The sequence below is a fragment of the Myotis lucifugus genome, unplaced genomic scaffold (assembly GCF_000147115.1).
Source record: "Myotis lucifugus unplaced genomic scaffold, Myoluc2.0 scaffold_14, whole genome shotgun sequence".
Lineage (NCBI taxonomy): Eukaryota > Metazoa > Chordata > Mammalia > Chiroptera > Vespertilionidae > Myotis > Myotis lucifugus.
The window spans coordinates 2,506,055-2,523,769 of NW_005871062.1; the positions used below are offsets into that span (position 1 = coordinate 2,506,055).

The following is a 17,715-nucleotide window of genomic DNA, read 5'->3' on the forward strand; positions in this document are numbered from 1 at the left end:
CTCCAGGCATGTCTTCTCCAATCTCAGCACACTCAGTTTTTTCAACCACTTTTTACGTGGCATAGTTCTTGGAAATTTGCCTCAGAAAGTCGTAGAAAGCTATCTTCTGGGATAGTTTAAAGAAGCCACCCTCTCTTAGTGTGATTCTCTCTTTGAAATCCACAGGGACTCTGAGATAAAGGGCATCTACCAGGAGCATTATGAAGGAGAGGTGCCACTTACTATGCTACTAAGGTTCTTGTGACCATGATGAATGCATTAGTTTTAAAAGTTTTTCTTTGTTACTGTTTTGTTTTTTATAAATTCTTTGGGATTCTCTTTGTAGAAATCATATCATATGCAAGTAGAAACAGGTTTATTTCTGTGTGCTGTTTCTTTCTTTTTCTCATCTTGCTACAACTCCAGTGCTATATTGAATAAGAGCAGTGAGAATGGGCATTCTGGTTTTGTTCTGATCTTAAGGGAAACTTTAGTCTTTCTTTGTTCTGAAGTCTATCTATCTGATATTGATATAGCCACTCTTACTTCTTTTGACTACTATTTGCCTGATACATCTTTCCCTATTTTAAATTTACACCTGCCTAACAGGAAATATAGCCAATAATATTGTAATAGCTATGAATGGTGCCATTTGGGTACTGGAAATTTCAAGGGGAACAATTTGTAAAAAAATGTATGTATATATGATTGTCTAATCACTATTCTGTACAACTGAAACTAATCTATATATATAAAAGCCTAGCTGACTGGCTGACTGGCCGACCATCCAGTAGCTATGACACGCACTGACCACTAGGGGGAAAATGCTCAACGTAGGAGCTGCTGAGTGATAGCAACTATGCAAAGTGTCCTCTCTCACTCCGGGATGCATTGGGGGATGTTAGACTGCCAGTTTTGGCCTGATCCCTGCAGGCCAGGCCGAGGGACCCCACCTGCTGGAGAGACCCTGCTCATTCTGCAGATGTCCTTGATTTTTTGATCTTTAAAATGTGCATGCATTGCTTCTCTAATAATAAATCATAAAAAACCTGAGATAATGTCATAACTATCTGGCCTAGCATTTAATGTCTTGAATTACCCTGCATCAGTTGGGTATGGCATCCCAGATATTTGAAAAAGGGAGAAATTTTAGTCTTCCTTATGGTTCATGATTTTCCCCCAAAATTTCCATTCTTAAGTCACTATTTCCCTATCACCTATTTAATTTTACCATCTTCCACTTCTGTTCATTGGTTTGAAATTTTCTAGCAGAGAAAGGGACTCCTTTTCTATCAGTGAAAACCAGAGTCATGCATGATGGCTTGATGTTGTCATTACAGAATAAGAGAAACCTTCCCCAAGACCATGCTCAAGTCTGAATACCCATTAGAGAAATGAATCAAGTAGTTTTGTCACTCTGGGGGATTCTGATCCTCAGTTGATAAATATGGCACAGTGGCCAGGGAGTCACACACTGGCATGTTAGCACCTATTCTCAGGGTCAAGCATGGGGCTTCCTGCATGTGGCATTCTCAGTCTTTCACGGAGGAGGTTGGGAGGGGGGCAGTGAGGGCAGGAGGATGGGAATGCATACTATGCAGGCACCAATTTGCACAAATGGTGCAGTAGAAACCACTCTTTATTTTTCCTCAAAAGCATGTTGAAGCTTGAGTGAAGGCCATGGGCATGGCCTTTGAGTGGAGGCAGGCATCTCCATGGAAGGGATTTATGATCTTAGATGTGCACCCATGAGAGGATGGAAGGCTGTCATATAGGTGATATTGGGGAGGTTTCTTTTGTTACAAGAACTATGAGTATCAAAATTTAGAGGGACTCAAGAGATCATATAATTCAACCTTCTCAGTTGCCAATGGAGAAACTGAGGCCCAGAGAGGGGAGAGGGACTGTTTAATAGGACCAGAGTTCAGACTAGATCCAAGGCTCCCTTATCTCCAAGCCAAGGCTCTTTTTTTTTCTTTCTATACCAGGGTTTGCAAACCTGTGGGCCAAGTCTTAGGGTTATTGCTATGGGCCCAAGGGTTTGTATGCCCAACAAGCATTAAGTAGTAGTAGAAGTAGTAGTATATCAGTTAATAATATGTAAATTTTTTAAAATGTCATGTAAATGTGCAAAAAATATATACAAATAATCTATAATAATAAAAGCATAATATGCTAATTAGATTGGACAGCCGAATGACCTTCTGGATGTCATTCCGGATGAAGCAGTGGTGGTGGGGGGCCAAGGCAGAGGCAGTTAGGCAGGCACACAGTTAGGGGCGATTGGGCAGGCAGGCCAAGTGGCTAGGGGCGATCAGGCAGGCAGGCAGAGGTGGTTAGGGGCAATCAGGCAGGCAGGTGAGTGGTTAGGGGTCATCAGGCAGGCAGAATGGTTAAGGGTGATCAGGCAGGCAGGTGAGTGGTTAGGAGCCAGTGGTCCCAGATTGTGAGAGGGATGTCTGAGGGATCCTGGATTGCAAGAGGATGCAGGCTGGGCTGAGCGCCCCCCACCCCTGCAAGAATTTCATGCACGGAGCCTCTAATTTAATAATAAATCAAAACCCTTATGATCATTGCCTAAGTTGAAGATAAAATACTGCTAGCATTCCAGAACTTCTCCTGGGGCCCTCCCTAACTACAACACATCTCTGTTGCCTTCCCCAACCCAGACTTTTGTAATTTTATTTTTTGCTTTTAAATAAGTATTTTTCTAAATTTGTGTGCATCCAATAACAATATTTTTGAAGTTTATATGATTGTAATCACATTGATTGTATTCTTTTCTGTTTTGATTTTTCTGCTTATATTTGTGAGATGTATCCATATTATTGCACGAAATTGTAAATTTTTTCATATTCATTCTGTCAGAATATATTAATGTAAGATTATACTTTTAAAAAAGTCAGTTTTATTGTTTCTGGACTCTAGATTGTTTCCAGCTTTGAATCTTTCTTTCTTGCATCACTTGGTGCACATGGCCACACATTTCTGTAGAGAAGATATAAGCAAAGTTGCTGGATCACCCAGTATGCATACCTTTAGCCTTATTTTATAATGCAAAAATGCTTTCCAAAGTGGTTTTAACAATTTATCTTTCACCAGCAATGTTAAGAAATGGATTTGGACTTGTATGCATGCACAGACAGTAGAGAGGTGAGGGCCTGTGCTGGGGGATGGAAGGGGCAGGGAGAGGTCAATGGGGGGAAAAGGAGACATATGTAATACCCTCAACAATAAAGAATTTTTTTTTAAAAAAGAAAGGGCTTTGTATTCTAGAAAAGCACAGTAACCATTGTTTTATAGCATACTTTTCATCTACTTCCATTATATGAAAAATATTTCAGGCCTTCTCAACAAGAGAGATTGGTAAGATAGTGATTTTCAAGATAATTTTTATCTACACAGGCCCTTGTTTAGACATAAACTTGTAATAAAAGATCAATATATTTATATTGATTTTATGTTGCTTTAACAGATAAAAATGGAACTCTTCTGGTGGAAAAGGCAGGGTTTGTGTGTGGGCATGAGTATGGTGAGTGGGAAGGAGCTGGCACGTGCTATAATTATTAACAGGGCTCTCTGAAAATGGAACAGGCTTCCCCAGGAGGTAAAGTTTGCTAAATTGGAGGTGTGAGAGTTTCATGGTGTAAAAGAAATGCAGAACCAGATCATCTCTGATCCTTCCTTCCCGCAGAGTTCATGACAACATCCTCCTCCCTCTTTCATTTTCTAAAATTCTATGGTAAATGACAAATCCTATGGTAAGGAAATAAAGACAAATAATACTTGGGGATATAATTTATTGCCAAGATAAATTCCCCATTGATCAAAGAGTGAAAGTGTGACTTTGGAAGGAGATCATTGCTTTTCCTATGCTCTCCCTCTACATGTTCCTTTGAGAATTGTCTTAAGATCTCAGTTCTGTTCTCTGCAAAATGATGTTTGGATGTTTGTTAAGTTCCACCAGATGCTTACCGACTATAATAGTCATTTTTGGCTTCTCTGTTTACCAGTCTAATAATATTCCAATCTACTTCCTTAGATTGGAATCCCTGTAATGTAATCAGAGACATTTATTCACTAAAAATTATTTGTGAGCCTACTATGTGCCAGGAATTGTTCTCCCGTGTTCCAGAATTACATCAATGAATAAGACAGACCTACTCACATTCTAGCAACCGTTCCTAAAAAAATAAAAAATAAGAAAAATACCTACCAGTTAGAGATTTAAAATAGCATGATGTGCTAGAGCAGTGGTTCTCAACCTGTGGGTTGCGACCCCTTTGGGGGTCGAACAACCCTTTTACAGGGGTCACCTAAGACCATCGGAAAACACATATATAATTACATATTGTTTTTGTGATTAATCACTATGCTTTAATTATGTTCAATTTGTAACAATGAAAATACGTCCTGCATATCAGATATTTATATTACGATTCATAACAGTAGCAAAATTACAGTTATGAAGTAGCAACGAAAATAATTTTATGGTTGGGGGTAACCACAACATGAGGAAGTGTATTAAAGGGTCACAGCATTAGGAAGGTTGAGAACCACTGTGCTAGAGAGTACTGGGCAGATACTTTATATTGTGTGGTCCGGGAACTGATCTGAATATGGAGGGGCCAGACATGCCAGGGTGTCACCGAGCATGTTTCAATCAGCCTTTAGTCTAATTGCCCTCATAATAACAGCATATATTTGAACAACACTTTCACCACTACTAACCCATTTCATTATCATGACAGTTTTGTGAGGCAGGCATTAGTATTCTTATTTTTTCAGTGGGACAGTGACTTCCTGACAATACAATCAATAAGTAGCAGAATCAGGTCTTGAATCCATCTTTAAATGTGGCCTTTCTCTTGCTCTGCCTTGTCTCAGCTCTTCATTCTGAGAATAAGTCAGTGCAGCGAGTAAGCTCCCAGACGGGATGGGGATGGTAGTCCCAGATACTGACCTGTGTGTGCTCTGCCTGTCTTACATTTCTCAGACATCACCAGCAAAAAAAGGTTTTAATTTCAGCATCATGTGAGAACCTAGGAAATGCCTCTGGCCCAAGATTGCCAGATTAGAAGATTAAAATGTTACTTGTAGAAACCACCATCTGGTTGCTGGGTGGAGCCCCTCTTGCCCATACCCTCTCACTCTGCAGTTTGGAGCTTGTGAAAACCTGTTTAAGGGAACCTAAGAACCTGTCTAGGCAGCATATTCTTTAGTTCAAATGTGAGCAATCAGCACAAGTTCAAGTACTGTCCCCCTTGACACCTGCCAGATGATAATATCAGAGAGCTGAAGAGGGAGTGCCTTGAGGAGAGGCAGCCTTCTTGGGCAGAAGGAGTTAAGTAGGAAGAATCTGGCTCTGTTACCTACCAGCAGGGTGACTCTGGGTACACTCCTTAACTTCCTTGAACTTCACCTTCCTTATTTCTCACCTACAGCTGATGTTGTCTTCCTTATGGGAGGATGAGGATTAAAGCAGAATATGGAAAATATATACTTAGGATGAGTGAGACATGATAAGAAGTAAGTATTCACACGAACAGTGTGTTTTCATGAGCTTCAGCCAAGTGGACAATTATCCCCAGGGAAGAGTGTTACCTTGCTGCCAACCCATGTGACAAGGAGGAGTTTCCTCAGCCCAGGCTGACAACCTCCTGGGCTGAGAAAAGGAAACCCTGATTAGTCAAAGGACACTAATATCCCAAGCATGGGATATTATATTTTCTTACTCCCCTCCCACAGTGGACTGACTTAATTTTTAGAGTGTTCAAGAGTGTTTAGAGTGTTTCCTTCCTTTCCTTTTCCCTTCCTCTCCTCCTTTCCTCTTTTCTCCAGTAGAGTCACTCATTTATTTATTCCCTCATTCAGCAAATATCTACCTTCGATTACCTGCAGATAATGTACTAGGTGCTGGGTAAACAGCATTGGAGGAAACAAATTTGAATGGACAGAACTTAAAGTATTGTTGTGGGGACAGGAAAGAGGAACAATTAGAGAAGAAAGCAAAAAAATACTAATTGCAAGTTGCGCAAATGACAGAGAAAAGTAGTTGTAAAGGGTGTGTGAGATCAGGGGTTTATAATTAAAATATAGGAGATTGGCTGAAACCTATCTGAGAAGGAAACATTTACTAGAAAAGTAGTCTTAAAAGGAAGAGAAATAGCAACCATGGGAAGATGCCAAGGTAGGAAAGGGCTTCATTAGTTCAGAGAAATGTTGAGTCCTTGTGGCTGCGGGAGAGTGAGATAGAGTGGCTCAGGGCGAGGAAGGAGGCAGGTGCAGACCACACGGGCAATTTTCTTTCTTTCTTAGCACCTCAGTTCCCTCAGCTGCAAAATGAGTTGCTCTGACCACAACTGACCTTAGTGGTCATTTGGCATTAAGTGCAAATCCTTTTTTTACTATAGATTTCATATCAAAATGTTCTAGTTCTTCTCTGGGGATGATATCATTGGCACTTGGTTATGTTAGGGAAACTCAAATACCTACAGCAAGCTGATCAACCATGGCATTATTTTGGACACATAATTTTTTGTTGTGAAGGTTGGGGGGCAGCTGTCATCTGTATTGTAGGATAATTAGCAATATCCTTGGTCTCTACTCATCAGAGTTACCTCTAACCCAATGAGAATGATCAAAACTATTTGCAGCCATTGCCAAATGTAATTTGGGGGCAAAATTACCTTTGGTTTGGTTACAAATCACTGGCGGCAACTCCAATGAGTAGGCCAGGTATGAACTGAGAATACAGAATCTAACATATGGCCTCAGTGTTGAGAGAAATAAAAAGCATGGGAAGGCCATGGGAAAGGGAGACTACTTGCTCATTAAAAGGGAAGAATCCCTTACTTGCTCTGGCTGATTCTTTCTTCCTTTTCCCCCTAAGACTTCAGTGCTCACAATTAGACTGTCGGTATCCTTGATCCATGACACATTGTCGTTGTTTTCCCACGCTGTGTTGCATTCATTTAGTTAGTTAGTGTGCTCTTCATAATCAGGTGATGACCCAACCACCCCGAGCACAAGTTGGGAGCTTGACAACAGTCTACACTTGACAATGTAGCCCCTATTTCCCTGCCTTGCCCCAGTACTGGTAAGCATTGTCCTGCCTCAGGTGTTCATTATTCCCTTGCTTTCCTTTCCATAGAGTTTTCTTTTACCCAACTGTATCCTAAAATATATATTTTAAATTCTAGTTGTTTTTAACCTTATGAAAAGGTTTCCATGTTGATGTAACTCTTCTCACTGACTTGTTTGACTTACTAGTTATTACATTACTAAGAGTCACCCATACTGCATGTTGCGGGAGTTGATTTGTTTGCAGTGCTGTTTAAGATCTTCCTGTGTGAACACACCTCAGGCTTCTTCTCACTCGATGGTGTTGGGTTAGTTCCTGGGTGATTATGCACATGTATCTTGGTGCTCTTTAAATGATTCTTACAGTGCAAGGATGTGGGTACAGTGTGGTCACAATTTCTGATTTATTTTATTTTTTAACTTTTATTCATAAGAGAGAGAGGGAGGGGGAGAGAGAGAGAGATTTGTTGTTCCACTCATATATGCATTCATTGGTTGATTGCATGTATGAGTGGAACATTGGTATGTGCCCTGACCAGGGATCCAACCTGCAAACTTGGTGTATGGGGATAATGCTCTAACAACTGAGCTACACTGCCAGAACTTACAATTTCTGATTTATTTTTGAGAAAAGGTAGACATCATAATATTTATATGAAAATAATAGGAAAACCAGTTTAAAGTTGTAAGAAATACTTAGCAGGTCATATTGTATTGAGCCTCCAATTTAAGGTTCTGGGTTATATCATTCAGATTAAAATTTTCTCACCTGGATCTAGAAGTCCAGTTACCTTACAGGCCACTTAGAAAATTGTCTTTCAGCAGGAAGTGTGCAAAACAAGAAAATACTGAGTCAGAAATTTGAATAAGGCTTGGAGTTGGAGTAAACAATGAGGTGAATTGTTGTAATGCATGGAAATTATAGTAAAACTTTACCTCCTCACCCAAAGTAAGGGAAAAGAGATCATCTTTAGTGTGGTAACTTTAAAAAATGAATTATTTAAACTTTCAAATATTTAATGAAGCTAGTAGAGAAAAGCAAACTTGTCTTAAAGAGAACAAATGGCTTTCAGACCAACAGCCTTTGTTTGTAATTTGATGCAATGAATTAATATGTTTAAAGAAGGCATATCACTCAGGGTGGAGAGGCTCAGAGAAGATTCCAGAGCCCATTTTCAGCACTATGCTTGCTTATGACTCCATGGCAGGAGAAAACAAACTCTTCATACCTACCATATATTTATCTGGCTGGTGGACAGTTATGTACATACATCTCACTCTCTCATTACATCCTTCTCTGAGACCTGATTAACCTGAGTCTTCCCTGCGGGCAGGCCGTGGATGAGAAGGCTGAGAGCCACTCTCAGGACTTGGTGAGCCCCAGGGAATTTCACCCTGTAAAGCTTCTTGGAATCAGCCCCTGCCCTGCTCTTACTGTCACCCTCTCACCCTCACCTGCATTTCTGTGAGCCCCTGTCTTCATGCCTCTCCACTCACTAAGTGCTTACTTAGTGTCAGGCCCTGAGTTAAGTACAGTCTATAAACTGTGAAGGATCGACCTTGGTTCAGCCTCGGGAACCCTCTAAGGCAGGGTGTTCTCTAGACTCTGGGGACCTCCTGAATCTCTGTGGGGAAGTTTATGTGTATGCGCCTCTGTGTATTTTTCTGGGGTGAGAGTCTTTAGATTCTTCAGGGGTTCTGCTGGTTTTGGCCACTATTTGGTGACAAAGTTTAAACCATTGCTTTGGGGAGCACAGTTGCACTTCTTGACTACAGGGTCTCTGTCCAGGAGAAGGCCTGTACACCCGGAAGCCAAAGTTGAAGCCCTTTAAAGATACAAGAGATTAGATACCCAGGGACAGAGGGAGGAGAGGCATCTGTGGTTCGGAGGCGGATAAAGAAAGGCACGGTGTGTTATTCCCTAATGCACATATACTGCCATGAGTATAACATTCTTTTGACATTTTCCCAATATTCTATTTTTGGCTGATTGCTTCCTTCTTGTGGGAGGTGAGGGAGGGTGGGATGTGGGGTAGCTGGGATATTTCCCTGAAGCATATTCAGGGAGTTGGAAGGCACTCCATAATGTAGGATGTAAATTGCTACGGGGTGGTAATAAAGAGTACTGTGCTATTTTTTGCAATTTTAAACCTAGTATCTATTAATGGTCCCTGCAATGCAATTCACTTTAAGTTAGTCCAATTTAATTTACTTCAATAAACAGTAATTGAATACTCCTTATCCTCATTATTTCAGCTTTTCTACTGACAATTGGCAGTGGGTTATGGGTTATGAGCTACTAACTGGTGGTGTAGTGCCCACAGGACTGAGAGCAGGCAAACTTTCAGAGTAATACTCTGGTGTAACTAGGGGAGAATTCACCTGGCTTGCCTGGGACACTTCTGATCTACACCTGTTGTCCAGCGTTATTAACAGTACCTCATTTAGATGACAATTTTTTAAAAAATAAGTCTTTATTGTTCAGATTATTACAGTTGTTCCTCTTTTTTCTCCCCATAGCTCCCCTCCACCCGGTTCCCACCCCACCCCATGCCCTTACCTCCCCCCATTGTTCTCGTCCATAGGTATTCGATTTTTGTCCAGTCTCTTCCCGCACCCATTTCCCCCTGAGAATTGTCAGTCCATTTCCTTTCTATGCCCCTGATTCTATTATACGCATTGCCTGTGAAAGAATGTGTGGTAACAGGAAGGTTTGTGCTATAGAAGTGGCATAGCTCAGGCAGATTGGATGGGGCTCAATGGCAATATAAGAAAGCTTTTAAATATTTTTAAAAGATGGCTCAGTTGGATGGGAGAAGTTGATCTATTTTCAAGTGTCAGAACATAAAAACGCACACGGGAAAAGATGGTAGGATGGACTCAGGACAGACATGGAATTTAGGATTGGGATCCCGCACAATGTGGATTAACAAAGCATTGCTTCAGGCTTTGCATCTGGAGAGCAGCGATTGAGGTTGGGAGAGGAGTTTTTATGTCAGGATAGACTTTCTGTTTTGCAAACTCAGTCAAGAGGTTGTACTTCTGAGTCAATGTGAACATTTAATTAAAGGTAAAGCAAATGTGGGCCATTCCCAAGGAAGCCATTCAGCACCTGTATGTGTTGCTAATGAGAGGGAGGGGCCTAATTACACATGAAGCAACTTTCAGCCAAGAATCACAGAACCTTTTCTGATAATGTAATCTTTATCAAGGGAGATAGAGAAGCTAGTGGATTTAAAGTTGCATGTTCTTGCTCCTTGTCATCTTAACAGGCAATTCTAACAAGAGCAAAACTATTGACACCAGGAATTTTTCGATCTAAATGCCAATAAACCATGGGGTAGAATTTTAGATCTATGCTTTGGGAAATGGTGAAATAATAGTAGCAGTAGCAACAGCAGCAGCAGTAAGTGCTTACATAGCATTTACACATATTAACTAATTTAAGCTTTATAACAAGGGTGGGGAATCTTTTTTCTGCCAAGGGCCATTTGGATATTTATACCATCATTTGTGGGCCATAGAAAATCAACTTAAAATTAGCCTATTATATTTGGTCAAATATTTAATTAACTTACCCCTAATGCTTTTGTAGGGCCAGACCAAACGATTCTGTAGGCCTTATACAGCCCACAGGCCGGGTGTGCCCCACCCCTGCTTTATATCAATCCTGTGAGGTGGGTTTACTATCACCACCCCCATTTTATGGATGATAAACTGAGGAATAAAGAGGTTAAGTAACTTCTTCAAGATCTCACCCAATGAGTGGCAGAGCTAGGCTTTGAACCCAAAGTGTCTTGGTCCAGAGAATGTGCTTTTAACCAGGACTCTCTATTTCTCAATTTGAGCCATTCTAACCAGTATAAAATGTACCTATGTCTTCGTGGAATGTAGCTGTGAAACTGAGGCCATAAACTTCAGGGGTGGTTTTCTATTCTGTCCCAGGCTTTCCTTGGAAAGAAGAAGTTTGCACAAATTATAAATTATTAGAAGTAAGACTCTTATCCCTTTCATATTTGTATCCTCCAGGGCCCATAGCAGGTGCTCTATAGGCATCAGTCAAAGTAAACCAAACAGTCTCTATGATTTTCCCCTCTTTCTGTAAAATTCTTTTCACTATTGAGCATGAGAGGAGGGTGTGAATGCATAGCTCTACCCTAAACTCCCAAAGGCAAGGTGGCATTTCACCAAATCCTGGCTTCAAACGCAAGGTTTGTCTCTAGTCCTTCTTGCCTACTAGGCTGTTGGTCCCAGCCAAAGGAATCACTGGTTGCTGGGGTCACCTAGTGCTTCTGTCACCTGTCACATGTTCATATATGTAAAGGCTGTAGATTATGTTCAAAATTGGAGGCTGAAAGACCTGAGTTTGAATATTGGCAGCCAAACTTCTTAGCTATGTGGCCTTGAACAAGTCATTCTATTCAGCCTTTCTGAGCTCAGTGTCATCATTTATGAAATGAGGGTGCTAGCCTATTCAGAGAAAGATTGTGAGGCTCAAATAAGACAACATAGCAACTACCATAGTGCTTGGAACAGGGTTGCTGGGTGCTCAAATTGCAGAAACTGAAATTTCCAGTTATATTGCAACTCCTTGGATCATATCTTACATGTTGTCAGGGATTCTTCTCCACTCCCTCCACCCTTCTCCCTGTCCTTCCCTCCTCCTGCTTGACTTCTTTAGTCTTTGCTCTCAGTTTCATCAGCAAAATCCCAATTTGTTTATGTGTTGCTTATTGTGCTTAACCAATATTTGGGGTCCTTTTGGTTCTGCCCCAGGAGATATTCGGCTACCAGACTCACGGCTGCCGGAAAACCCTCTGCCTTGCTGGATCCATCTTCTCATTTGGGATCCTCCCCTTGGTGTTTTACTGGAAACCTGCTTGGCATGTGTGGGCAAATTGTGTCCCGTGTTCCTTGCAAGAAGCAGACACCGTGTTGCTAAGGACAACAGTAAGTGTGTACTTGGTTTTGTACCTGGGGGCCCTTTCTCTTAGATAATGTGGAGAGATGTGCACAAATCAGGTGGCAGGAGGAGGCTCCAGCCTCAGATTCCATCACAACCTTGCCTTTACATATTCACCAAGAATTCAATAATTTGTGTATTGTGGGATTTCACAGGATATTCCTTTAAAACGTGTGAGTTGTATGAATATTAGAGCAGAAAATTACCACGTTAATAGCTAAAAATAATAGGTAGTGGGAAGTAGTTAAGTCAGGCTACAACCCACAAAATTCACATTGACCCTCCCCCCCCGCCCCCCCCCCCTCGCATGCTGACATATTCATGCCTATCCCAGCCCTCTCCACTGGGGCGACTCTGAGGAAGGAAGCGGGGAGGTTGGTTGGAGAGGAGGAGCACTCCTTTGAGGAGAATACTGTCTTTCCCTGCTCATTTGAGCGAGCCACAGTTATTGACTGGAGTGTGTTGCATCCTGCAGATATGCTTGGGTAAAAAATGCAACCATCTTGTCCCCAAGGTCATTGGCTTTCTCTGCTAACTCAAGATCCTGGCATTAAGTGAGTTTTTCTAAATTTGCTCCCAAAATACTTCCTCCTAGCACTCATTACACTTAGGCAATGTGCATAGTTTCTGCCAGATTGTCAGCTCCATAAAGGAAGGGATCATTTCTAACTCAATTGCTGTATCCCTAGTTCCTGCACGTATTGGGGATTCCATAAACAAGTGGTGGCTGAAGACTGAAGTGAACATCCCTATTGACAGGCATCAAAGGACAGTCTCAGGGAGGATGCCTTTTTGCCTGAGTGTCTCAAATAATACTTCAGCCCATATGCCTCACAATGACAACCAGATTCTTGACAAATCAACCTCTATTGAGCTGTTAGCTTCTTCTGTATACATAAATCTCTCTAGTAAACATTATATTTAATGCAGCAAGAGGGAAAGATAGTCTCATAACTGGGCAAAAAATTCCACATTTTAATCTAACAGAGTTGGGGCTAGAACTCAATGAACTTGGCAATTGGATGAAGTTTGTCTTTGTTGACTTACTCCATTGGCATCAGCCCAACCCCTTGTTTCTGGATCCTGGTTGCTTCAAGAACCACCTGCTCTATGTCCCAGCCTAGCTGACATGTGAGCCATAACATAAGTGATAGCTGAGGCACCTCCTCCCAGGGTCAACTTTATTTTAACTAAAGACTTTTGGAAAATAAGCTTCAATACTTTAAAAATGCAAGATTATTGTGGAGTAAGGACAAGTCATATTGATGAGGTTGGGGTGGGGGCCTTACACCACTGCTGGCTCACACTATAATCTTCATGAAGGGTCACAGAATATGTATAAGGGAAGAGTGCCTGGCACTTACCAAGGAAGACTTCATCATTTGACCAGTGAGGAAATGGGGCCAGGAGAGGGGATATAATTTACTGCTTTCCTAGGTGGGTGAGGGGCTTAACTAGGATAAGTCCCATATATCCTAGCTCCTAGTGCAGAGCTGTTCCCATGCAATTGTACTTAGACCATTGATTCCTAAACTTCAACCAGCATCAGAATCGCCTGGAGGATTTATTAACTGCCCTCCCCGTGGAGTTTCTAATTAATTAGATTTGCATGTTTAACACTTTCTCAGTTGATGCTAATGCTTCTGGTAAGACCATGCTTTGAGAAACACCACTGTGGATAGTTATAACTCATACTAATGAGCACACTTGGTTTTTTGGGAGAGGAATAGAAGCCTGGACATTTGCTTTATGGTTCAGCCAATATGTATTTATATAGTCTCAAGGGGAATGATCCAGATTTATCCAAGTGTTATAAGTGGTCTTTCTGTACAGAGCCTGGTTGTCTTCCTGGAGCAGAGGTAGGTAAAGGTTTGCTTTCCGTAGCTCCAAGTTGGGACAAAAGAACATATGGAAGACCACATATTTGGGATCTTTTCTTAGATCAACCCCCTCCACGTGAACTTAAGGACCTATGAGATCCTTATTTGCTGGCATAAAAGGAGGATTTGGAAAAGTACTTGCATCTACCCCATGGTAGTTCCTTTTCCCAGAACTAGTTCTCAGTGGGTGATGTTTTTGCTGCAACAGAAACCACCTCAGATTCAGAAAAGCTTTCTGCCTCTCAGAGCGCATCACCAGACTCTTCAGATCTGAGAAGGTCTGCTTGGCTGAGCTATACTCTCTCAGGTTTCTGGCAGAGTCAAAGCATGGATAAAAATAAGAGGAACTAAGCAGAAAACGGCAAGGGAAGGGAGGAAAATGGAAGAAATGGCAAGGAAGTTGGTAAAAGTAAAATGAAGAGGGGCAAAAGAGAGAGAAAGATCTTGTAAGAGTGAAAAAAATAAAAATGTGTCAACCAACAAGAAGTTAGTATATTTTGGGATTTGGAGTCAAAAGTTTTAAAGTCCAGTCCTAGCACATTTGATGTGATACACCTTAGATTTGTTATCTAACCATTCAAGACCTCAATTTTCCCACTTGTAAAATGGGACTAGTAAAAGTGCCTGTTGTTTTTTGGGACTGGTGTGAGGATGAAGTGAGATTATGTATATAACAGCCATTTGCAAACTATAAAGTTCATTATCAAATATATATTACTGCTCAAGCAACTCCATGAGCCTGCTGTACCAAAGAGCTTGTTGTAGACTAGGCACACCCATATATACTGGCCCTGCTCATTGGATGCTGTGTCCTCCCCTAACTAGCCAGGAGGACTGGCATTCTCTCCTAGGACAGGAGACATGGAGAAGGTTTCCTGTGACTGAGAATCCCCAACTCCAATTGATACCTAATCAAGTCATCTCTCCTAGTTGCATGTTATCAGCTTTGCAACTGGACCTAGACCAGAAAGATTAAAAAAGTCATTGGTGCCTCAGAGAGCTGCATTCTATCATCCTGACTCTTTCTTAGCCCCTTTGCAAGTCTACTAAGCCCCTCTACCCTTTCATGGCCTTTCTCAAATAATCAGAACAGCGAAAACCAGCTTCAATCTTGCCTTTTTCATCTTAATTTATTTTAATTTTTAATTACCTGCATTTGTGTGTCACTTAAAATGGATTTGAGTCTCTCTAAATAAATGAGATTCTAAATTAGACTTTATGTAATTAGACAAGAACTTAATTATTCCTGAGCCTTAGATAAAAATAAGCATTGGGTACCAATAGCTTAAAAGTCTGCTGCTAGGTTATTTGCATTAAAATGACACATAAGGATATTTTATTTGAATTGTAGTACAATCATTGGACTATAAAGACTTACCATTGAGGACTAGATGACTTGAAAATATGTTGTATATCTGTTATTTATGTTATTAAAAATCAGGACTTGATACTTATCATCAATCTCACACTGGTAAGATTACAGATCATTATCACAGATGCTGATTAGGTAGCAATTTCTTAACATTTAAAAAAAAGTCATAATGCACTGACTGAAAGTCTTTAGCACCCTGTTTATTTTCAGTTCCCCTTCTCATATTAAGTGCCTTTATGAGTGAGATTTTTCCAAAAGATAAGAGCAATTACACTTTTATTTTATAATTTTAAGAGTGACATTTTATTCATTATTCATCTACTTTTGAATTTTAACCAATATCTCTAGCGATGTCATATTTCTATGCAAATAACATGATTTATATTCACTGGCATTTTGAATTCTGATGCTCCTATGATTTCCATAGTTTTCATCTTTATTATAATAACAAACACATTTTTCCCTTCACTGTCATTGTATGTCACATGTTGTCAAAGACTCATGTTGTGCAGAGAAGGACTTAGTGATGATTGGTTATTAGGCCTGACCAAAGGAATTTAGTTTCAATGTTTTAATAATAGGAGCATTTTTCCTTCCATTTCACCTAAAGATGCCAGTGCTAGAGGGCTTTTGTTTGCCAAGTCAGAAATTCTGCGAATCAGCAGTGCAAATGTGATCCAAAGTCCACAAGCCCATCAGGGTATTCATCAGCCACAAGGATTTGTAGTCATGTTTCCTGGATCTCTTACCTCCTCTCCACTCTCCTCCGCTGCAACCTGGAGTCTCCAAGCCCAGGCTTCCCACATCAACACCATTTTCTATGTTTTGTCTAAACTTTCACTCATAACATTTCATCTTATATTCCCTATCTCCTCTATTTGTTCATTCTTATTTATTTATTCAATAAATAATCATTGATCTCTAATCAGATCTCAGACATTGTTATAAGCATTGAGAATACAGCTATGAACAAAACAGACAGAAATACCTGTCCTTACAGAGTGACATTCTGGTGAGGAGTCAACTCAAGCACACATACATCTGCACATACATGCACACACTCATACACATATATTCTCTGTAGAGTAAATGTAGAAAGAAGGTATTCTATCTCTACTTATTCAACCCTATTCATTCATCTGCCATATACTACCTTCTCTATTAAGGCTTTGTTGATCCATTCTCTGCCCCAGTTCTGGAGGGAATTGCATTCGCTTTTAGCTCTGTATTTTTATCTTTGACTGCTATAATGCTTTTAGCAGTCTACCTTATATTAAATTGGCATTCACTTTACATCTTATAAAATAGCATTTCATTGATTATTTTATTTAATTCTTATACTAACCTTGGAAAATGGGCATTATCATCTCTATTTTACAGATGAATGAACAAGAAACTTTGACAAATAGTAAATGTCAGCCAGGTGCCTCCCTACCTCCCTTCCTCCCTCCTTCACAAATTTGATGAGCACAGATTGTGTGCCAGTCACAGTGGTAGCTCATGGCCAGGGGCAGAGGTATAACAATGAGCAAAATCAGGGTTTTTGACATCATGGAGATCACTACACAAATACATGTAAAAATTCCAACTCTTCTAAGTACTACCTAGGAAAGTTTCATGGATAGACTTTCCTGAGCTGCAACAGATATTAAGAGTTCAAAGGTGATGGTGGAGAGGAGCACATGAGAAATAGTCCATGTAAATGGAATAGGTGGACAAAGAACTTGAACCTGTCTCCTGACTCAAAATCCAGAGTTGTTTTCTACTATGCCACATTCCTTTTTATAGCTTTTTCTTCTATTAGTTTATAAGCTTTTGAACACAAAAACCATGGCTTACTTTTCATTCCTCATAGCAACTAGCACATGGCTGCAGCAGGTGTTAAATACTTATTTAATTCCACTTATTAGTTCCATTAAATAAATATAATTGAATCTGTAACAAATGGTTTCATGTTTTCTACCAGCACTGTATTACAGACACTAAAATGAAACATCAAGATTGAGGAAGTAAGAGAAGATAGTATTATGTCTCCTTTAAGTACACATTCCCTCTTCTGAATCCTATTCCCCGCTCCCTCTATTTCAACCTGGCTTTTCCTTAAACATTTAGCTGGAAATACCAGAGATGCTGTGGGTTGCCTTTCAGAAATGATTCTATATTCAGACAAATAGTTTTGAGACCATTATCCTTTATAAGGCAGTGCAACTTATTTTGTGATTTACAGTTTGCAAAGTATTTGCATATATATTGTCTCATTTGGTCTTTACTGGTAGAGGTTACTCCCCCCCCCCCCACTTTACAGATGGAGGCAAAGAGAAGTCAAAAGAAATGCTCAGGAATCCTAGCTGTACATAATGAAAGCAGAGCTTCTACTGAAAGTTGAACTAGAGTCTAAACTGGAGATCTTATTACTCCCTGTCCAGGGACAAACTCTC

The 17,715-nt window shown here is 40.4% G+C and overlaps 1 protein-coding gene across 1 annotated transcript in view; it reads left to right on the forward strand.

Moving 5' to 3' along the window:
- Positions 1 to 17,715, forward strand: part of ATP13A4 (ATPase 13A4) — a 111,305-nt gene that overhangs the window by 14,900 nt on the left and 78,690 nt on the right. The window contains exon 2 of the mRNA XM_023750553.1: positions 11,839 to 12,012. Within this exon, the coding sequence (XP_023606321.1) occupies positions 11,839 to 12,012 (174 nt within the window). The remainder of the gene's footprint in view (positions 1 to 11,838; positions 12,013 to 17,715) is intronic.